Consider the following 20,260-nt stretch of genomic DNA (forward strand, 5'->3'; position numbering starts at 1 on the left):
AATGATTCTGTCCATAGTATTCCTACTCGGTAACAGCAACAGTTCTCTCCCTCATTTATCCTATGCCAAAGCTTCCGACTTATTCATCATCGCATCTTTTGGATTCATTTTTATGGCATTGTTGCAGACGATGCTCACTTTTCATTTGGTCACGAAGAAGCCGTTTTTCAAATCCTTCACCAGTTGCAATGCTTTAGTAAGTCCTATATATTATTAACTTCTGCAAAAGAAACCCATTCGACAGGCTTATGCCAGATAATTATAGTTTCAATCTAGCTATTAAATTCACCGTCACCAGTCATTTGTTAAACTAGCAATTTACCAGAATATTAAATAATTATTTCACAATCTAAGTAATGTATATTAATAAATGTAACCTATGAAATTACAATTTACATTATATAATAACGTAAAGAATTCAAGCAATTTCATTGGTCGAGAGTCATGATCTATAAGAGGACAGACGCACGGAATGACGTCACAGCAATTTTCTTTTTACCGGTTTAATTTTGGATTTTTTTCAGTTTTATTATATAAAACAAATAGATTACAATGAACCGTTGTCTGTTCAGTTATAGATACACGGTATGACGCCATATGTGATAAGAACAAAAGAGTGACCACTCGCCCCGGCGGCTCGTGGCCACTTTTTTTGTTCTTATCACATATGACGTCATACCGTGTATCTATAACTGAACAGACAACGGTTCATTGTAATCTATTTGTTAACTGGTTGATGGGGCAGACAATTTTATTTGCCAATACAGCTGCTAGTCACCTTGAGCTAGCTTGTAGTTTTTACAATCATGTTTGAACTAAATTCTAGGCAAGATTGAAGAAATATTTTGTGGTGCTCTTTCCTGGTTTTAAATGGAAAAGAAAAGACGAAAGAGAGCAGGTGGAAAATGCGGAGGAAGATGAGCGCACAGGTTATCTGGAAGACGTAGACGACGATGTCGTGTTTCAATCGTGCTCAACGAGCGAGAAGGAAGTCACAAAGTTTTGGTTTGATAAGATGTGTCTTGTTGCTTTTCCCACATTTTACATTATTTTCAATGTCTCCTATTGGTCTTACTACGCGTAGAAACTCATTACATTGCGTGGAATTAATATAATTTCAACATCTATCTTGTGAAAACATAGCGAGTAGCCTTCTTCTGGATTGCCTTTATTCACTTGCAATTGCTTTAATTGGGCTAATACAATTGTAATTTAACAGAAAGGTTCCTAAAATGATGTACTTCGACGCATACTACAAGTCTACAAAGTCTACAATCTAGGCCATTGCTTCACGCCCACGGTAATCAAACCTGCTCTGAGCTCGCGTTGCACTCGGAATATGAAAAAAGTTCACACAAATGCATGTACACATATGATTGAAAATTATAATAAATTTAATGATATATTGAGAAAAAATTATCAATTCCTACTGGTTTATATTAATTTTCACACTGTTCACAATTAATCCCCCAATTCACCGCCTTCATTTTTCACGCTTTCACTGAACTCTGAATTAATGTCCTTCATCAATTCTTGATTGCTCATTACATGTAAACACGTCCTTGCCATGGACTTGGCAGCTATCAGGGTAAAGCGGTGTGCTTCTTTCGTACCCGCTTCCACCTGAAACTCAGGGGTGTGGGTGATTTTATCTGCAACATAATATCTCGGATGTATTGCGGGTTTGAATTGGGAGACATTGCCCATATCTGTGGAGCCACCATGTTTTGCTGCTTGCTCATGGAGAGGTAGGTATGGAACACCTAATTCTGCTGCATTGCGTTGGTAAATATCAGCAAGTACGGAGTTTGTGATAAGATTTTTGTAAGGCAGTTTGGTCCAGGCAATTTCTACTTCACAACCTGCAAGAGAAATCACGATTTTAACTGCTTTGTGTTCAAAGGATACCAAATGGATTTTGGGGTTTAAAGAAAGTGTTGTAATGAATAAACCCACCTGTAGCTTGCGCTGCGGCTTCAAATATTGCATGGGTTTTTTCCTTCAAAACTTTGAGCTCTGGCATTGTTGGTGCACGAACCCCGCACTGAAGTCTCGACCTTGCTGGAATGATGTTGAAGGCGGTTCCACCTTCGGCAATAATACAATGAGCTCGCCATGATGGTTTCATATGTTGCCGCATCATGCTGATACCATTGTAAGCCGCAACTGCAGCGTCTAGTGCATTCACCCCTCCCCACGGTCCACCAGAGGCATGGGCTTCATGGCCCTTGTAAACAACTGACACAGAGCAACAGGCAATATATGTTGGAAAGGCAGCATCATAAGGATTTGGGTGAGCCATCATAATGAAATCAACCTCATTAAAACAACCATTATTGATCATTTTTATTTTACCACCACCTCCCTCCTCAGCGGGCGTCCCATACACGATAACTCGACCAAGACCCAAAGAAGGTGAACCTTTTAATGCTGCTTGAATGCCTAGATTATAAACCAAATGATATTTAGACATGAAGCCTTTCATAATTAGTGATATTTGGAGCAATTTTGGGAGCCTTCTTCCTATAAGCATAGTTCCTCATTTTAACCATTTCTAGCCTTGGGAAAATTTCCACCTTTGCTCCTCCCTGAGAGGAACTGAATTAGCAGCCAATGTAAAACACAAACCTAATCCAGCTGCAAACTCCAGCTTCAGCAATGAGATTATGTCCGCATGCATGTCCGATACCAGGCAATGCATCATACTCGCAAATAATCCCCACGGTCAATCCTTTGCCAGCACGGTTGTTATCCGGATCATACACCGCACGAAAAGCAGTTGGCAGTGTAAATTGTGGTGTCACATCAAAACCTTTCTCCTTCAAAGTTTCAGTCAATAATTTATGAGCAAATTCCTCTTGATATGAAAGTTCAGGCTTATTCCATATTTTCAGACTTAATTGATGTAAATCAGCTGAACTTTCATCAATGCAATCATCAGATATTTTGGATAATCTTTCAACTTTATCCATGTTGTTCTCGGTCAGGGAACAGGTAATGTCAGTGGGTAATAACTAGAGTTATTGTTCCCAATGGACACGTCTAAAGAAAGAAGGAAAATTCGACATAGGAGGTTGCCCTTTGAAGTGGAAAATATGAAGATGAAGAGGAGTGTTGTGCAAATACAATTTGTTTTTTTTCCATAAACTGGCAATAATAAAAGCATTGTGTTCTTAAATGGGTTAATGTATTGCCGAAGTAGAGTGGGATAATTTTGAATCAAGCACCGGGAATACGTGGACAAATTGACAGAGAAATTTTAAAGGAAAGAAGGAAACCATTGCGAAGTGGTAGCTTGAAAAGTTCATCCCAAAATGGCGAAATTTAGTGGTGTTCTGCAATTGACTGATCTAGACGACTTTATAACACCCTCACAAGAATGCGTCAAGCCCGTAAAGATTGAAAAAGAGAAGGAGGGGTTGCCAAAATCAAGGTCGAAGATGATGGCAGTTATTATCAACTAAATGCCGGCAGTAAAACGAAATTAGAGAAAGCAAAAATCACGTTAAATGATTGCCTTGCATGCAGCGGTTGCATTACTTCGGCAGAGAGTGTACTAATCACACAACAAAGCCAAGATGAGTTGTATAAAATCATCGAAGAGAATGCCCAGCTAGCCGAAACTGAACAAAAGTTAATCGTTGTTAGTATCTCACCTCAATCTAGAGCGTCCATTGCAGCCAACTTCAACCTGGGCATAAAGAGACAGCTCTAAAACTTACAAGATTTTTCAAAGATTTAGGAGTGCATTATGTTTTCGATACAACTTTTGCACGGAATTTCAGTTTGCTTGAAATTCAGAAGGAATTTGTTGAAAGATATCGTAATAACCCGAATCCAACCAAAAATGTTCCTCTGCTAACCTCGGCGTGCCCTGGTTGGATCTGCTACGCCGAGAAAACCCACGGGCAGTTTATATTGCCGTTCATAAGCACCAAGTCACCACAACAGGTCATGGGGAGTCTGGTAAAAGAGTATCTGGGAAGCAGAGTTGGGAAATCACCAGATAAAGTGTACCATGTGACGGTCATGCCTTGCTATGATAAGAAGTTAGAAGCCTCCAGAGAAGATTTTTACAATGATATATACCACACTCGCGATGTAGACTGTGTGATAACCTCCCTTGAGGTTGAGCAAATGTTCGAAGAAAAGGCGATCGACTTCCCAAGCTTAGCTCACTTCAACTGGATGAAATGATTGAAACCGGAAAGGATTCTGAAATTACCAATCACAGAGGTGGTGGATCTGGGGGTTACCTTGAACATGTTTTCTGTTATGCTGCACAAGCACTGTTTGGGAAAAAAGTTGAAGATCTTACATACAAGACAATGAGAAATAAGGACTTTCAAGAAGTTGTACTCGAACATGAAGATAAACCTGTCCTGAAGTTTGCTCTTGCTTATGGCTTTCGTAATATTCAAAACCTAGTGCAGAAACTAAAACGGAACAAGTGCCCCTATCATTTTGTTGAGGTCATGGCTTGTCCGTCAGGGTGCATTAATGGAGGAGGTCAGATCAGACCTTCTCCAGAGGAGTCATCAAAAGAGTTAATAGAAAAAGTTGCCAAACTTTATAATTCTCTGAAGTCATCTTTACCAGAGAATGATAAAAATGTCCAAGAAGTATACGAAAAATGGCTTGGTGGTCAAATCTCAGAAAGATGTAAGGAAGTGTTGCATACAAGTTACCATGCTGTGGAGAAAAATGTCACTGCTCTAGGAATTAAATGGTAGTTTGAAGGTTTATTAATTAAAAGTTAATCACACAAATACAAGGAAATTAGCTGAGCTGAAATTGTCGAATAAAAACAGGACTTCATCATTTACATAGTTATTTAAAACACGATGTTGAATGAAAATGTAAAAATATAATTTGTATAAATGCTGTGGACAAAATCTCCCAAAATGTTTTCAACACCATTAAGTTCTTGATATATGTTCCTAATGCACCTTTAGACATGCAATTAAAGAATCAATTTAATAAAGGACTTTCTAGTTTTTTTGTGTATGTGACCATAGCCTAAAGTATAAAATCTATCATTTTTGAACGCATAAATAAATCAATTCACACAAATAAATAATAAAAAAATGTTTAAGATTTCTGTTCAAATTCTTCAACTACTGATTTTAAAAGCTGAGTGTCTGCCAAAACATCAATTGATGTCATCGCCATTGACTTGCCAGCTATTAACACCTTTGCCTGGGCTTCAGGTTTGCTAGCTGCATCTTTGAATTCATGCGTGTGGATCACTGCTGGGGAATTGATTGTGAATGCAGGATGTATAGATGGTTTAACAAGGGATACATTTCCCATGTCTGTTGAACCAAGCAATGCGTTTTCTGCCTCTCCTTCTGGGAGAAATTTCACTCCTAAACTTTCAGCATATTTCTGGTACAACTTGGCTAAAACTTGGTTATGTTTCATAGCAGCATAATTTACATTGTTCTTCCCATATCCATGACACTCAACTTCAACAGTGCAACCTATAATAAATTTAATTACACATTCCATAATATGTTCTGTGCAACAATAACCTTTAAGTTGTTCAAGGAGGCCATCATTATGTTTAATTTCCAGAATTGAATACAAGACTGGGAAAATTACCTGTAGCACTTGCAGCACCTTCCCAGCATCCTTTTGCTTTCGCCATTAAATCGACAAGCTCCTCGTTGTCTGGGGCTCGGAAATAGTATTTCAAGACGGATGTATCTGGTATGATGTTTGGTTTCACACCACCATCTTTGAACACACCATGGACGCGCCATGTTGGCTTCATCTGCTGTCGTAACATGCTGAGAGAGGTGTAGCAGGCCACTCCGGCATCTAACGCATTTACACCTTCCCAAGGAAACGCCGCTGCATGGGCGGCATGACCATGGTATCTGATACGCATATGCTGACAAGCTAGAACCAAGGGAGTGGCTGAATCAAAGGCAGTCGGATGTACCATCATACAAAAGTCAACATCATCAAAGCATCCTTCATCTATCATAAAAATCTTCCCTCCGCCACCCTCTTCTGCAGGTGTCCCAAACACAACAAGACTGCCAAGAGTGTTGTTGGAGGCTTCAATGGCTGCTTTTATTCCTGAAAAAAACACACACAAAAACAATAGAAAACTACATATACACAACTGTTGGTTTAAGGCGCTGTTGCGCTATGCAATTTTCCTTGCAACTTGCAACTATAGTTTTGAGTGATGTTAATTAGTAAGGAGGGTTCCAAAATTCTTAGAAACATTAGCGGATTATAAGAAATGTTCGTATTTGTCAACTTCAGATGCTTCAGGAGTAGAATTGCATTGGAAGTTGCAAGGAAAGTTACATAGTGTAACAGCGCCTTTAACAACAACTAAAACTAAAATTGTCAGTCACCATTGTTGAATTTGTGGCAATTAAGATGGCATAATTACTACCACATGATTACTTAATTTCCTTCGATTTTTATTCTTACCTAAAGCGGCAGCAATACCAGCTTCTGCGATGAGATTATGACCGCATGCATGATCTATCTCTGGCAACGCATCGTATTCGCAGATTATACCAACACGGGGACTTTTCATGTCACCATTGTACTCAGCTCTGAACGCGGTTTCCAGACCGGCAACTTTAGGAGTCACTTCGAATCCTCTCTCTTTTAAAAACGTTGTTAAAAGATTGTGCGCGAATACTTCCTCGAAATTTTGCTGAGGATGTTTCCATATTTCCTGGCTTATATTGTTGAGTTCAGCTGAAGTATCGTCGATTGTTTTACAAGCGACTCCACGAAGCTTTGAAACATCGGCCATTTCGTTTTGTAATTGCTGCGTGTGTCCCGCGTGGCGATAATATTACTCCTGTATACACCAATATACCTTGGAGACCCCCTATATATCCCTATGTGCCTGCAGTATATTGGTGTACATAGGACATGGATTATTACCCGCGTGGCCAAACGTCGCGCGAGAAAATGTAAATAAGGACAACTTGATAAACCAACATTAGAAAATATTAGACAACCACCAAAGAATGGCTGACTCGACCACGGGCGAGTCCGCCAGAAAATGGCGTATTCGACCATGGTCGAGTCCGCCAGAAAATGGCGTATTCGACCATAATCGATTCCGCCAGAAAACGACTAATTCGACCATGGTCGAGTTCGCCAGAAAACGACTAATTCGACCATGGTCGAGTTCGCCGGAAAACGACTAATTCGACCATGGTCAAGTTCGCCGGAAAAACGACTAACTCGACCATGGTCGAGTTCGCCAGAAAACGACTAACTCGACCATGGTCGAGTTCGCCGGAAAACGACTAACTCGACCATGGTCGAGTTCGCCGGAAAACGACTAATCGACCATGGTCGAGTTCGCCGGAAAACGACTAACGACCATGGTCGAGTTCGCCGGAAAACGACTAATTCGACCATGGTCGAGTTCGCCGGAAAACGACTAACTCGACCATGGTCGAGTTCGCCGGAAAACGACTAATCGACCATGGTCGAGTTCGCCGGAAAACGACTAACTCGACCATGGTCGAGTTCGCCGGAAAACGACTAATCGACCATGGTCGAGTTCGCCGGAAAACGACTAACTCGACCATGGTCGAGTTCGCCGGAAAACGACTAATTCGACCATGGTCGAGTTCGCCGGAAAACGACTAATTCGACCATGGTCGAGTTCGCCGGAAAACGACTAATTCGACCATGGTCGAGTTCGCCGGAAAACGACTAATTCGACCATCGTCGAGTTCGCCGGAAAACGACTAATTCGAGCATGGTCGAGTTCGCCGGAAAATGACGAATTCGACCATGGTCGTAATCGCCGGAAAACGACTAATTCGAGCATGGTCGAGTTCGCCGGAAAATGACGAATTCGACCATGGTCGTAATCGCCGGAAAACGAGTAATTCGACCATGGCCGAGTTCGCCAGAAAACGACTAACTCGACCATGGTCGAGTTTGCCGGAAAACGACTAATTCGACCATGGTCGAGTTCGCCGGAAAACGACTAATTCGACCATGGTCGAGTCCGTTTGTGGTCGAGAATGTGCTCGACCATGGCTGAATATACCATGTTCAAAGTTTACCTATCAAGGCCTGTGGCGTACAAGTCCTCCGGCCATTTTATGCGGACAACACCACGTTCTCTACAGGAGGAATAGTGGGCTCATGGTATTGCAAAACATCGTGCAATGGAGAAATTTGGTGCAATACAAATGCGGAACGTTTTGTAAGATACCAAAAATAGATTCTCAGAACCGTAAATCACGGTATAAAAGGAAGGGAAACAGTACAGCATACTTTCAAGGAGTTTCCACGTTTGTCAAGCGGATTTTTAAATACTTATATGGCAGTTCGCGCTCAGTTTGAGAACAATAACGAAGTTGGAGTCTTTTCAAAGTTGACCAATTCCTACTGCTTAGTTGGTATTGGCGCGTCCCAGAGTTTTTATAGGTATGTGAGATGTTAGATTATTGTTAGAAATGTCTGTCTTCTGAAAAACGAACAAAACTCTATGTTGCAATTATTAAATGTACAGATTTCCCTTTCTGGGAAAGTTTCTCTTGTTCACCACGTGATCAAGATAATTTCTTGGTGGGATTTGATGTGAATATTTTAATGGGTAAATTTTTCTTTTTTAGTGTATTTGAAGGGGAATTGTCCGATGTAATACCAGTGATACGCTCATCAATTGCTGGTTGCAGAATTATTGGTAGATTAACTATTGGTAAGTTATTGATTAACCTTTAAGTCGAAACCCCTTTAGGTCGCAACCCCTTTAGTTCTATAAAATTTGCAAAAATACCAGAAATAATTCAATAAAATGTTGAGATGTCATAATTGACTTATTGCAAACCTTACAGGTAATCGACATGGTTTACTAGTCCCCAACACAACGACAGATCAGGTTATTTTGAAATTTGCTTCAACAATTGGCTAGAATTTTTTTTTATTATTTTATCTGACGAAGGTGAAGATAACACATCTTATTCTAATTCAGGAGCTGCAGCACATTCGTAACTCATTGCCAGACAGTGTGAAAATACAGAGGGTGGAGGAACGTCTGTCTGCTCTGGGAAACGTTGTCGCTTGTAATGATTATGTTGCTCTTGTACATCCTGACTTGGATAGAGTAAGTTAATGTGTTGTTGAATTTTATTACTTTAGTAGAGAGAAATATTGTTAGTAATTTAGAGTTCAAGAGGTTTATGATCTTAACCAACTTTTACGGTTTGTGGAAGAAAACATTAACCATGTATATGAGTATATGAGATGTGCAATGTATTTTTATAAGAAACCATCTCGGATTGTGTTGTTATTACTAAGATTCATCTATTTTAATCAACAGGAAACAGAAGAGATTTTAGCTGATGTTCTAAAAGTTGAAGTATTTCGTCAAACCGTTGCTGGCAATGTCTTAACAGGCAGTTACTGTGCTATCACCAACCAAGGTGGCCTGGTATGTCTTGCTATTACAGTCATTTGAAAAGTCCTTTATGATCCTAACTCTTCAGTAGAATGGGTTGTTTTGCAATTGAACCACTAGTAGGCTGTGGTTGTAGACTAATCGAATGTTAAATTATCAAGGTTCATCCCCATACGCCAGTTGAAGATCAAGATGAACTGTCATCCTTATTACAAGTTCCTCTTGTGGTACTGTATTGTGATATACCATCTTTTCTGTGTTCATTTATTCACAAGATGTTTTGCAATGACTCTCAACTTTCCATGTACAGGCAGGCACTGTGAATCGTGGAAGTGAAGTGATTGGGGCTGGCATGGTTGTTAATGACTGGTGTGCATTCTGCGGGCTCGATACAACCAGCACTGAACTATCTGTTATTGAAAGTGTATTCAAACTTGGTGATGCACAGCCATCAAGCATCGCAACAACAATGAGAGATTCATTAATTGAGAGGTATATATATATTTGTACATCTTTTCTATATATGCAAGCTATTAATTAAGCATCCAACTCCAAGAACTCTTATTTTCATCTCGTATATATTGATTTTAAAACAGTGCAGAAGCAGACAATTTGAGCATGTTGTTTAATTGTGATTGAACATTGTTGATGTCTGTGATGAATAATATCCTTTTCTATTGTAGCATGAATTGAAAATTAAGTTGGATGGATGAGTGTATCTGGTGGTGGCATTCCAATCATAATATGTCCAGGTATTCTCACATTTATTGGAATACATTCAAAATTTCATAAATCTTGTAAAAAGATTGGTTGAAATGAAATTTCACTCACTGCCTAGTGTCAAATACACATTGTAACTTGTATAATATATGACGGCATGGAATATATGGATACTATTGGTCCGAAAATAAATTAAAATGAATCTCTCAGTATTTTTAATTTACTTCTAGTTCTATAATTCTCACAGTTTCTTGATATAGCGGATGCAAATTGTCAACTAACATATTTGAAATATATTAACTATTTCAACTGACAGTGTCTAGAATGTTATTTTTTAAATTAGATATAAATATTTTGTAGCCTGTAGATATATTTATACAGTTTCAGGTATATTTGTAATCCTATCTAGATATGTTTTCCACACACCCATCGTAATTCGGATTCTGTTTCAATATTCTGTATGTCGCTCACAGATCTCCATGCGCATTGGCAAGCATATGCCCTACTACCTAGATAAAACAAATTGATCTTTATAAATGAATTGAATTGAATGACGATTACTAGAATTTAGAAGTAATTTATTGGGAATATACAAGGTAGTAATTTGTTGAGGTATAAAGGTTCACTCTGAACAGCAATATTTTGCATCTCAGCCAACAAAATTAATAAGAAACTGAGAATTTAATCAAGTGAGTGGAATTGTTAACTAAGACGTAAAAAATCACTTTGCTTTTTATCTCACCTCTTTTTTGTATTAGATTAACTTTTAACTTGCTAAAGTCTGGGATATTATTACGGAAGAATAAATAATCACAAGATGAATGCCATTGATAGTTGTCGAATGCAACCACTTCAAAATCACATGAAGTGCAACGTAGCTGGTTACATGTCCTACGAAGCAAAACATAAACTGTAAAATTCAACAGTTTTGATAGCAAAGGGCTGGGCTAAGCACTATGTACCTTTGAACAGATGCACTGGAAATACCACTTGCATGTCGACTTCCTCCAAGATAAACTGGATAACATTTTCTTGATTTGTTTGAAGTTTGAGAGTTTTGATCATTTTTGCTCTTCTGAGATGAATGTGGCTATGATTATTAAATTCAAGAAATTATGGTACAATTGGTAAAATTAGTATTTTGTCTTCTTTGAAGACCATACATATATTATTAACCATTTTTTTTATCCAATTTCTAGCTGTCTTTGTAATTTGTATGTGGGTTCATTTTTCTATTTTACCTTGTACACTGGTCCATCATCTGTACATATATCGTCAATCATAGCATTTAGGTCAGATTGATCCTTCCTTTTTACATTCGGACCTATTGACCTACCAGACAGTGATAATAAGCTTATGAAGGTGATAGATCTGCAATGACCAACTGTAATATATTTCTTTTCAGGACATAAATTTTAAAACCATCCCGTTAGGAATTGTCGATTTCTCCCTGTGATTCCCTGTTATAGGAAGCTGATTGAGGCAACCTCTAATAATATGGGCGACTATATCTTAGGCAGGGTGTCCCCTGATGCCCCCCTGTACCAAACCCTTATTCGGTGCAAGGGGGGGGGACAAGGGGGGGAATTTTGTATTGACACAAAATAGCTTTTATAGACCATAGTGATCACATCCAAATAAATTTTAATACTTTTAGGTAAACGTATGTTCTATAATTCATATACACTCGAAACATATTTACTATTCCAACCTGCTTTGCTCTGCACTAGCGCTTGTTTTCTTACTCGTAGTTTTTGCCGGGCCGGTATTTTTACAAAATTTCAATTCTGCTTCATCGAGAAGGTCATCTATATCTTTATCCATCTTTCAAGTTTTATCCACTGGCCTTAAACCGTCAAAAACTACAAATGATTGCAACGAAACGCCTCTGGCTGTTGTCAAGCATCTAGTTGAAATTTTGTTTACTTCGATATGATAATTATTCAATATATTTGTGTAGAAATTAGTGTGGTAAATTTAGTATGCTAATTTATGTCGTAACGATTCGTCGATTGTTCGGAAACAGTCGAGATTTCTAGAATCTCGAGAATTCACATGTGATATCTCACGTGCATCACGAAGTGTTGTCTCGTGATGGCTGAACAAGAAGGGTAAATTGAAAGTAATTTATTATAGCAGAAATTACAACAATTCTTCCTACTGTACAGGTCCAATTTAATATCCTCAATTTTTTCCACGTTTTCTTGCAGATCTTATTTTCAACTCGGCCCTGATGGGCTTCGCGTGTTCGTGAACTTGCACACGACAAATCGTAAACGCCTTTGTGAGAGGCTGAAAGGTTTAAAAAATCTCAAAAAAGGAGCAATAGTTCTCCTACAAGGCGGAGATGAAAAGTGTCGAGATGATACTGATGCAGAAATTGTCTTTCGCCAGGTATATATCGACTCTCATTTTAAAGAAAGAGAAAATATAAAATTTATTTAATTAAATTAAATACTTTTGAACTTCTTTTAGTTCTTATTAAATAATAAAGTGTTCTGGTTTGCATCTGCATTTGCGCAGATATATAGTTTTGGAGATCTCAAATCTGTAATCTCGTTTTATGGAGTTGAAATACTTAACTTTAGGAGTCCTACTTTCACTGGACGTTTGGTGTATTAGAAGGCGATTTCTTTGGGGCAATTGATGTGGATAGTGGTAAATCAATGCTATTTATGCCACGATTTCCTAAAGAGTATGCTACATGGAAAGGAACGTGAGTATTGGCAATCAGTGGTGATTATTTTTAAAAACTGTTTTAGAATCTTGAATATTTTATTGTTCTTTTGATTATGAAGTATCTATCCACCTGAGCATTTCAAAAAGAAGTATGAAGTCGATGAGGTTTTCTACACAGATGAGGTTTGTTTATTATTTCTTGTATATATTATAAAATGAGCTGGATTGGTGTTCATCTGTCAAATATTTTAATTTTAGATTGCAGCTGTTCTTGAGAAGAAACAACCATCAGTGCTGTTGACTCTGGTATGGCGAAAAAGTTTTCTATTGTTTTGGTTAAAAGGTTGTTGTCTGGTAACCATCTCCAGTTTTTCATCATTTTTTTTGCTTTCTACCTGTTTATAGTATGGTAAAAACACAGACAGTGGGGAATATTGTCGTGAGGCTGCTTTTGATGGCATTGGCAGGTATAAAACTACTGTTGTGTTGGAAAAGGAATACACTAGTTAAAAGATCATCAAACCATTTCAATTCATTTTCTTAGCTTCTCAGTTGACAACAAAATACTTTTCCCACAAATTGTTGAGTGGTAAGCAAAGTATTAACCCTGTTTTAATTATTATTGAAAACCTAGCATTTTTATGAAGTCACATACAGTTTTAAGCAAATTTTTGTTTTATTGCAGTCGTGTAATTAAAACAAAGCAAGAATTGGAGGTTCTTCGTTATGTGAACAGAGTCAGCAGTGAGGCACATAAAAAGGTAAATTGAAAGTTTGCCATACAATTGTTTAGCTTTAGCAATGTATACTTTAAAGTATATTATCTAAGTTTTCTATAATAGATAAGTTTTGTGCAGATAATTATTTATTCATAGTTTTCAAATCATTTAACCTTTTTTTAGATTATGAGAAAAATAAAACCTGACATGGTGGAATTTCAGCTTGAGAGGTAAGAAAAGACCAGAATCATGAGCAAAATTTGTTGAATTTCCAAAATGGCTAAAACAGTTTTGTTTTATTTTCAGCATGTTTCTCAATCATTGCTATTCTCGTGGAGGATGTAGACATTCATCATATACTTGCATTGGTGCAAGGTGTGTGTTAAATAAACTATATGAGTTTGAAAAATATTACCACATTAGTTTGAAAAATATTGCACCACATTAGTTTGTTGAATACATGATTAATGATTTTATTTAGTGGTCCAAATAGTGCTGTTCTTCATTATGGTCATGCTGGAGCTCCTAATGATCGCACTATAAGAAGTGGAGATATGTGGTATGTGATATATGCACCTTGCCTTGCACCTTTATATCAAAGCAGTTGTCAAATTGGACATTGCAGCTAAAGCATTCAAGTTGCTAATTTTGAACAATGTTTTCTAGTCTATTTGATATGGGCGGAGAGTACTACTGTTATGGTTCTGATATCACATGTTCGTTCCCAGTCAACGGGAAGTTCACAGAGAAGCAAAAGAATATTTATGAGGCTGTTCTTCGGGCAAGCAGGGCTGTTATGGCACAAGTTAAACCAGGTTTGAATAACACAAACAAATATGCAGCCATACTTATATTACTATATTGTTGGCAGAAATAAGTCTCTTTGGCTTTCTAATGGATGAATTATGTTAAATATACATATAATTACAGCACACAATTAAACCTCAAGGATAATTTTTTATTAGGTATTTCTTGGCCTGATATGCATCGTCTTGCAGAAAGGGTGCAGCTTGAAGCTCTAAAAGAAATTGGCATATTGAAAGGCAATGTTGATGACATGGTAAAAGTTCACATGGGTGCTGTATTTATGCCCCATGGTCTTGGTCATTTCATGGGTCTAGATGTGCACGATGTTGGGGGGTACCCTGAGGTAAGTACAAGTAGCAATATGCCACCCCTGTTTTCCCTGTCTGTCCTTATTACCCACTATTTGTTACTATTTTAGGGTGTGGAGAGAATCGACGAGCCTGGTATTCGATCATTGAGAACAGCAAGAAATCTTGAAGAGAATATGGTGCTGACAGTTGAACCTGGAATCTATTTCATTGATTATGTAAATTCTGGCTTTTTTTCTTGTTTTTATTTCATTGTGTTTTTATTTCATTTTATTTCAACTGACCTGGTCTCTAGCCAAAGGGGTTTTTCACTTGTGCATTTTTTGTCTGTGAATAAGGATGTAGTTCGATTCAAATGATTTCCATTCATTTCCCAGCTTTTAGATGAGGCATTAAGAAATTCAGCACAAGCTCACTTCATCAACGTGGAGGTCCTGCAAGAGTACCGAGGCTCTGGAGGGGTAAGATATAAACTTACACAGGTCTAGCCTGAGACCACTTGTAGGCCAGGAAGGGCAGTGGGGCTTGTCATCCTAGAAATTCAATTTTTTATGTTCATACCAGGTTCGTATTGAGGATGACATAATTGTGACTGCTGACGGAATGGAACTGATGACTCAAGTCCCTCGGACTGTGCAAGAAATTGAAGAGCACATGCAGGGAGGAGCCGTTTGCTCCTAATAATGGCCTGGGAATGGGACTCTCGTAAATTGAATATTGATGAGGTAAGATGATACCACACAATGAGTTCCAGGAAGGCAAATGTAGTTGACAGTTTCTCGTCATTTCTCTTAAAATTTGTATGTTCCTAAATGTGTATAGAAATAGATACAATAGGGATAATATGCAGAGAAAAATATGAAATTAATAATGAGAAATAAACAACTGATCTAGCATATTTGTAAATTAGGGAAGGTGACAATAGGACATTAATGTGCATTTTTGTAGTTTTGATAAATAAATACATACATGCTCTCGCAATGAAATTACGTAGTTTTCTTTTACATGGAAAAGTTTCTAAACACTACGAGTCACAAGCTGTTATAACATAGAACTATACAACCTTTTTTAAAATTATAATTTAATTTCAATTCACGTTTTGTATTAAAAGTACCCAAATGCATTACGTAGAATGCAAGAAAATATCAATTTGAACATTTGGTCTAGCGTAAATATTGACTTAATTTTACATTATTTCTCCCAACATATATTATTTTCTACCCATATATTTGACTTTCAACTTTTGGCCGTTTTTTAAACACCAAGATTTAGTGAAATTACTTCTGCATTATTCACTAAAATATTGACTTTCAAATAGTTTCCACGCAACGCAACGATACAGAGCGTGACATTTCTCCAATCGGAGGAAACAGCTCTGTGCAGAACAGAGAAACCAGAATGATCTGTATGCTGAAATATTTCATATTCCAAATGTTTAGTGGGATCTTTTTAGACCATTGATACAATCTGTTTGGCGATATCTTCTATGCCACATCTGCATATAGGGCATTGTTCCAGTTTCGTTGCACACTTGTAACATATTGTTCTGGTAAAACACAAAAGATCTTGTTTAGCGCTTCAATTTATTCTTTAAAGTGTAAAACCAACCTTATACCCAGAGCAATGAGTATAGTTTTTAGTTTTAGCTTCCGAGCGACCTCGTTCCTATAGTTGATTATAATCATAGAAGTTTGGTCTTCATATCAAATTGTCACGTTAATCTTCCGAATCATACCTCGGCTGATGTTAACCGTTTAAAATACTATTGTAGGACTACAGGGTTAAATTTCTTAAAAACCTCGGTTCGTATAACGAGGTTATATTCTGCGGTTCAACTGACATGGTTCATTACCTGTGCTCACACGGCAACAGAACAGCATCTGCCGTATGCTCGTAACAAATCGTGCAAGAGTCTGCGTGAAATTTTTCGTCCTTTAATTCCGCCATTTGTACGTGCCTATATGAAACATAAACAAGGGAAGACTACTTTTACGCATGCATATAACTTGTTTAATTTTTTGTAGCTGTACTGAACTGTCTGAACGCCTTTTTTATGCGAAAGTTTTTGATACCTTCGAGGAAGAATTTTCTTTTCTTCATCTGATAGTTTGGAATGATCATTGAATTTGCGGAACGGCACGTTTGGAGGGTATCTATAACGCGTTCATAGAACAAAAATATAGAAAATTTAGTATGAATATTCTATCTATTTTATAAAATTGTCTATGGAGTATGGTTGTTTATAGAAATACCGGCATATACCTGAATGGATCTGCTCCAAAGTTAAATTTACAGTGCTGGAAAGACATAAAACTTGCCGCGGCGAAAAAGGCCCCTCTGTGAAAACAAATGAAAGAAGAAATACACGAGGCATTTAGCTGGAGAATTTCAATTTTTCACAATCAAGGTCTAGCGTGCAGGATAGTTTATCAATTCACCTATCTTTAGCGGGAAAATAGCGTTCAATAGCGGCTCCGTTCAAATAGAATATCACTTTATTTTCATCAATGTTCAGTAATAATCCTAAAACGTCATCTTTGGAAGATAAAGAAGAGGAATATGGACGTAAGTACTAATTTTCAAAGCATGAAATCACAACACCTCAAAACAGATAGGTCTGAATTTATACAAGTGTCCATGCATGAATGTGTTTATTCTGTGTACCAGGTTTCCATTTTGTACATGAGATAGGAAAGCTCTCGGCGTCAAACCAAATCAACTGCCGACAACCATCGAATGCTATAGAGTTTATATCATCGCCAATGCCATAGCCTTCCTATGATTTGAAAGAATAAGCACTGTAAAGTAGGTAAGCTTTTTGCTGGAACCAGGGAGAAAACTAAAAACTGTTTATATTCTTACATGGCTGAGAAATCTACTTTCTTTCGTTGCCCAACCGATTTGCATGACACCAGAAGTCAATAAAATGACTTCATAGTACCATGTACCTATAGTTGAAAAAGCTTGCTAATTATTTTCTGACACCACGCAGATTTTCCAACCGATAGAAACGTGGCGTTCTTACCTGATGAGACAGAAAATGTTGACCTGACACTTTCAAACGAAAATGCGTCACTTCTTGCCTAGAAGTTCGATAAAATCAAGGCATTAAAGTAAATGCTAGGAACACAACTTCGAAAATGATCGTAAGTTTTCATATTTAAATTCTTCAAACTCAGCAGTCCTGTACAAGTACCTCCAGGCCTTGAGGAGATATTTTCAGATACGTGCTCACGTCGTTAACGTTCAACATAGCGTTTATACCATCCAGGTTCATATTCTCGTAACTGTATGGTCGATCCTGATGAATTGGTAGGCATTAATGGTAGTTGGTGGAGGAATATGGTAAAAATTTCGTAGCACCAGTGGTTTAAATTAGATTTTTACCACATGTACAGCTTGTATCTTACCTTCAGTGGAACTGTGAGAAAAAGAAATACGATTATAAACGCGTAATTTATCAACAAGGGTTTTTGTAAATATTTCAAACATCTCACAATTATAACTCCATGTTAACTCACATGAGTTGTCAAGACACCATTGAGCACAAAAACCAGCTTGGTGCTCAATAACATTGTGGCTGTTCAACCAAGTACTCTCAAATTCTGCAAGTCGTTCTGATATATTTGTGGATCTTATCTTCTCTTTATTTTCATCTATTGAGAAAAACAAATTATCTATGGATTTTATTCAACTAAGTGAGTGCCTTTTATAATGTATAACATTAGGGTATGCAAAGATTTAGAAACGCAGGCCGAATTGGCAATTTGATAAAAAAAAATTGCAAAGAAAACACTTTTCACATATTGCATTTCTTGTTGGGAACTCGTGTCCCAACAACACCTACTTGTTTTTGCGAATTTCTCCAGGGTTATTATTGAAAAAAGCACGACAGATGGATGCTCTTTTATCCTCTAGAAAGTAAGAAATCTTAGTAGGGATAATTTTTCACAAAAAGTTACAATACAACTTAACAAATTACCAATTTGGATAAAAGAAATTGTAGAACTTCCTCTCTCATCAGCCAAGCACTCTGAGGTCCTGTGAAAATACACCACATGAGGTGCCATTTTGATCTTCTCTACTAGCTATTAAGACTTGCAGAAGAAGTCCCAATATTTTACCTGCCAATTTTTCAGCCAAACTCCCTAACACAATTGCCATATTCCTTTGTACCTCACTATTAGATAATTGAATCTCTGGGGAATTTTGTATTCTCTCAGAGGTTAAACCAAAGTAGCACAACAGTTTGTACAATGTAGGCTATAAAAATATGATAAATTGGTGACTTTTTAAAAATAAATTTGTTGAATGTTTCTTTGTTGAATGTTTCTTCATTACCTTAGGTGCCAGTGAGCATTCATCTAACAATATTGATATCACAGCTGGACCAAGGTCATTTCCTATTGGAATCATTTTAACACAGGCCATCACCATGTCGAGCCATCCACTTTCTGAATTCAAAAATCTTTCCTTTAGTATTTCTCTGAAGATTTGCAATAGATTTGAACTATGTTCCAACATATTCCTGCCTACCTTTCTCTGCAATTTCGTGAAGTTTCTTTAAACATGGCGGAGGCTCTTCTATACTAAATATATGTATTCAAAAACACTTATTTAGAAAACTACAAATACAATTTTATCTTAAGCCTTTGTTTCGGTCAACTTAGTACAGGTAATAATTTTTAGTCGTGCAGGCAAACTGGGTATATCGCACACTGGGTTTAATTGTATGAATTTGTTTTTCTGAAAGAGGTAATGTAGATCAGTGCAGAGCTACCACTTTGCTTGTTTTGGATCAGAAATTGGCCATTCTTCTTTTTTATGAAATATTGTTTTTTTTTGTACGGATACTGATGTCATCACATTGGGCATAGTCTAGATTTCGCTTGTTTGCATCAAGGTTAGGCTGAAAAAAATCACAGCATCTAAACCAGCCTGTGCACAAGATCCGCTGTAATCACTTCCTGTGTGCAGACGCTATCAGTACATATTGGGAAGAAGGAATTGCAATTTACTATAGTTACATATATCAACACCATGTTTATCTACATATTGATATAAAAGGAATGGAAGTCATTAGTGTTTCCGATTTAAACAAAGGAATTTTTGTTGATATACGATTTAACAGCGATCATCGTCTTAGCCAAACAAACCTCTCGGTGAGTTTACGAACAACGTCGAGTACATCCAAGACCAAATTCTGTACATTTGACCTGTTTTCATGGTCGTTTGGAGGCCACTCGCTGACTGTAGGTTGACGTATATCTTCTTCGTCAAATTTTACAACATTTCTGCTTTCTTTGCTGGAAGTTCTGGATGTTTTCAATGAATTTCCTATCTCAATCGCTGTCTCATTGCAATCATGTTTACTTCTGCAACAACCCATGTGTCGATTCGTTTGCAGCGATGGTTAACTAGCATTTTCCCAATCCAACTTACTAAACGTTTTTCTAACTAGATCCTCCGGAATTCCCCAATCTTGTATTCGTTTTTCTTTTTCCATTTAATGTTTTATTGTACAAAATAAAAATGAAACCTCAGAGGATGACAAGGTAAAGTGGTAAACATTCTTCTTTTGCCAGCGAACAGGAACATCAAATTATTTATCATAAATTATA

The 20,260-nt window shown here is 37.4% G+C and overlaps 5 protein-coding genes and 2 pseudogenes across 6 annotated transcripts; 3 read left to right on the plus strand and 4 right to left on the minus strand.

Moving 5' to 3' along the window:
- Nucleotides 1–1,379: 1,379 nt before the first annotated feature.
- Nucleotides 1,380–3,708, minus strand: LOC114517163 (annotated as a pseudogene).
- On the plus strand, nucleotides 3,248–4,739 carry LOC114517162 (annotated as a pseudogene).
- Nucleotides 4,740–5,002: 263 nt separating this feature from the next.
- LOC114517164 (peptidase M20 domain-containing protein 2-like) lies at nucleotides 5,003–6,787 on the minus strand. Its single transcript, XM_028536820.1, has 3 exons — nucleotides 6,454–6,787; nucleotides 5,605–6,087; nucleotides 5,003–5,483 (listed from the first exon to the last, which is right to left on the minus strand). Exons 1-3 carry the CDS (start codon nucleotides 6,785–6,787, stop codon nucleotides 5,092–5,094), a joined length of 1,209 nt encoding a protein of 402 aa, XP_028392621.1. The 3' UTR covers nucleotides 5,003–5,091.
- A 1,363-nt stretch (nucleotides 6,788–8,150) lies between these two features.
- Nucleotides 8,151–10,328, plus strand: LOC114516953 (eukaryotic translation initiation factor 6). Its single transcript, XM_028536579.1, has 8 exons — nucleotides 8,151–8,433; nucleotides 8,622–8,707; nucleotides 8,844–8,887; nucleotides 8,981–9,112; nucleotides 9,329–9,439; nucleotides 9,568–9,633; nucleotides 9,717–9,898; nucleotides 10,090–10,328. Exons 1-8 carry the CDS (start codon nucleotides 8,327–8,329, stop codon nucleotides 10,097–10,099), a joined length of 738 nt encoding a protein of 245 aa, XP_028392380.1. The 5' UTR covers nucleotides 8,151–8,326; the 3' UTR covers nucleotides 10,100–10,328.
- LOC114516952 (xaa-Pro dipeptidase-like) lies at nucleotides 10,136–15,692 on the plus strand. Of its 2 annotated transcripts, none has more exons than XM_028536577.1 (16): nucleotides 10,136–10,158; nucleotides 12,337–12,520; nucleotides 12,715–12,842; nucleotides 12,925–12,988; nucleotides 13,064–13,111; nucleotides 13,211–13,272; nucleotides 13,350–13,394; nucleotides 13,491–13,566; nucleotides 13,708–13,754; nucleotides 13,831–13,899; nucleotides 14,006–14,083; nucleotides 14,191–14,339; nucleotides 14,490–14,674; nucleotides 14,750–14,857; nucleotides 15,017–15,100; nucleotides 15,204–15,692. In XM_028536577.1, exons 1-16 carry the CDS (start codon nucleotides 10,151–10,153, stop codon nucleotides 15,318–15,320), a joined length of 1,452 nt encoding a protein of 483 aa, XP_028392378.1. In that variant the 5' UTR covers nucleotides 10,136–10,150; the 3' UTR covers nucleotides 15,321–15,692. The 2 variants fall into 2 exon arrangements, with proteins under 2 accessions (XP_028392378.1, XP_028392379.1); XM_028536578.1 differs by lacking the exon at nucleotides 10,136–10,158 and adding an exon at nucleotides 12,156–12,237.
- Nucleotides 10,481–12,089, minus strand: LOC114516954 (protein C8orf37 homolog). Its single transcript, XM_028536580.1, has 5 exons — nucleotides 11,838–12,089; nucleotides 11,368–11,458; nucleotides 11,089–11,216; nucleotides 10,869–11,017; nucleotides 10,481–10,635 (listed from the first exon to the last, which is right to left on the minus strand). Exons 1-5 carry the CDS (start codon nucleotides 11,948–11,950, stop codon nucleotides 10,532–10,534), a joined length of 585 nt encoding a protein of 194 aa, XP_028392381.1. The 5' UTR covers nucleotides 11,951–12,089; the 3' UTR covers nucleotides 10,481–10,531.
- A 74-nt stretch (nucleotides 15,693–15,766) lies between the features above and the next one.
- On the minus strand, nucleotides 15,767–20,218 carry LOC114516951 (RING finger and SPRY domain-containing protein 1-like). Its single transcript, XM_028536576.1, has 17 exons — nucleotides 19,796–20,218; nucleotides 19,176–19,228; nucleotides 18,981–19,093; nucleotides 18,764–18,902; nucleotides 18,622–18,680; nucleotides 18,487–18,553; nucleotides 18,161–18,295; nucleotides 18,050–18,060; nucleotides 17,836–17,940; nucleotides 17,665–17,722; nucleotides 17,502–17,587; nucleotides 17,304–17,415; nucleotides 17,078–17,174; nucleotides 16,902–16,976; nucleotides 16,712–16,792; nucleotides 16,492–16,596; nucleotides 15,767–16,185 (listed from the first exon to the last, which is right to left on the minus strand). Exons 1-17 carry the CDS (start codon nucleotides 20,026–20,028, stop codon nucleotides 16,089–16,091), a joined length of 1,626 nt encoding a protein of 541 aa, XP_028392377.1. The 5' UTR covers nucleotides 20,029–20,218; the 3' UTR covers nucleotides 15,767–16,088.
- Between the last annotated feature and the right edge of the window lie 42 nt (nucleotides 20,219–20,260).

This window comes from Dendronephthya gigantea, unplaced genomic scaffold (assembly GCF_004324835.1).
Source record: "Dendronephthya gigantea isolate DGI-Jeju-01 unplaced genomic scaffold, DenGig_1.0 000007F, whole genome shotgun sequence".
NCBI classification, from domain to species: Eukaryota; Metazoa; Cnidaria; class Anthozoa; order Malacalcyonacea; family Nephtheidae; genus Dendronephthya; species Dendronephthya gigantea.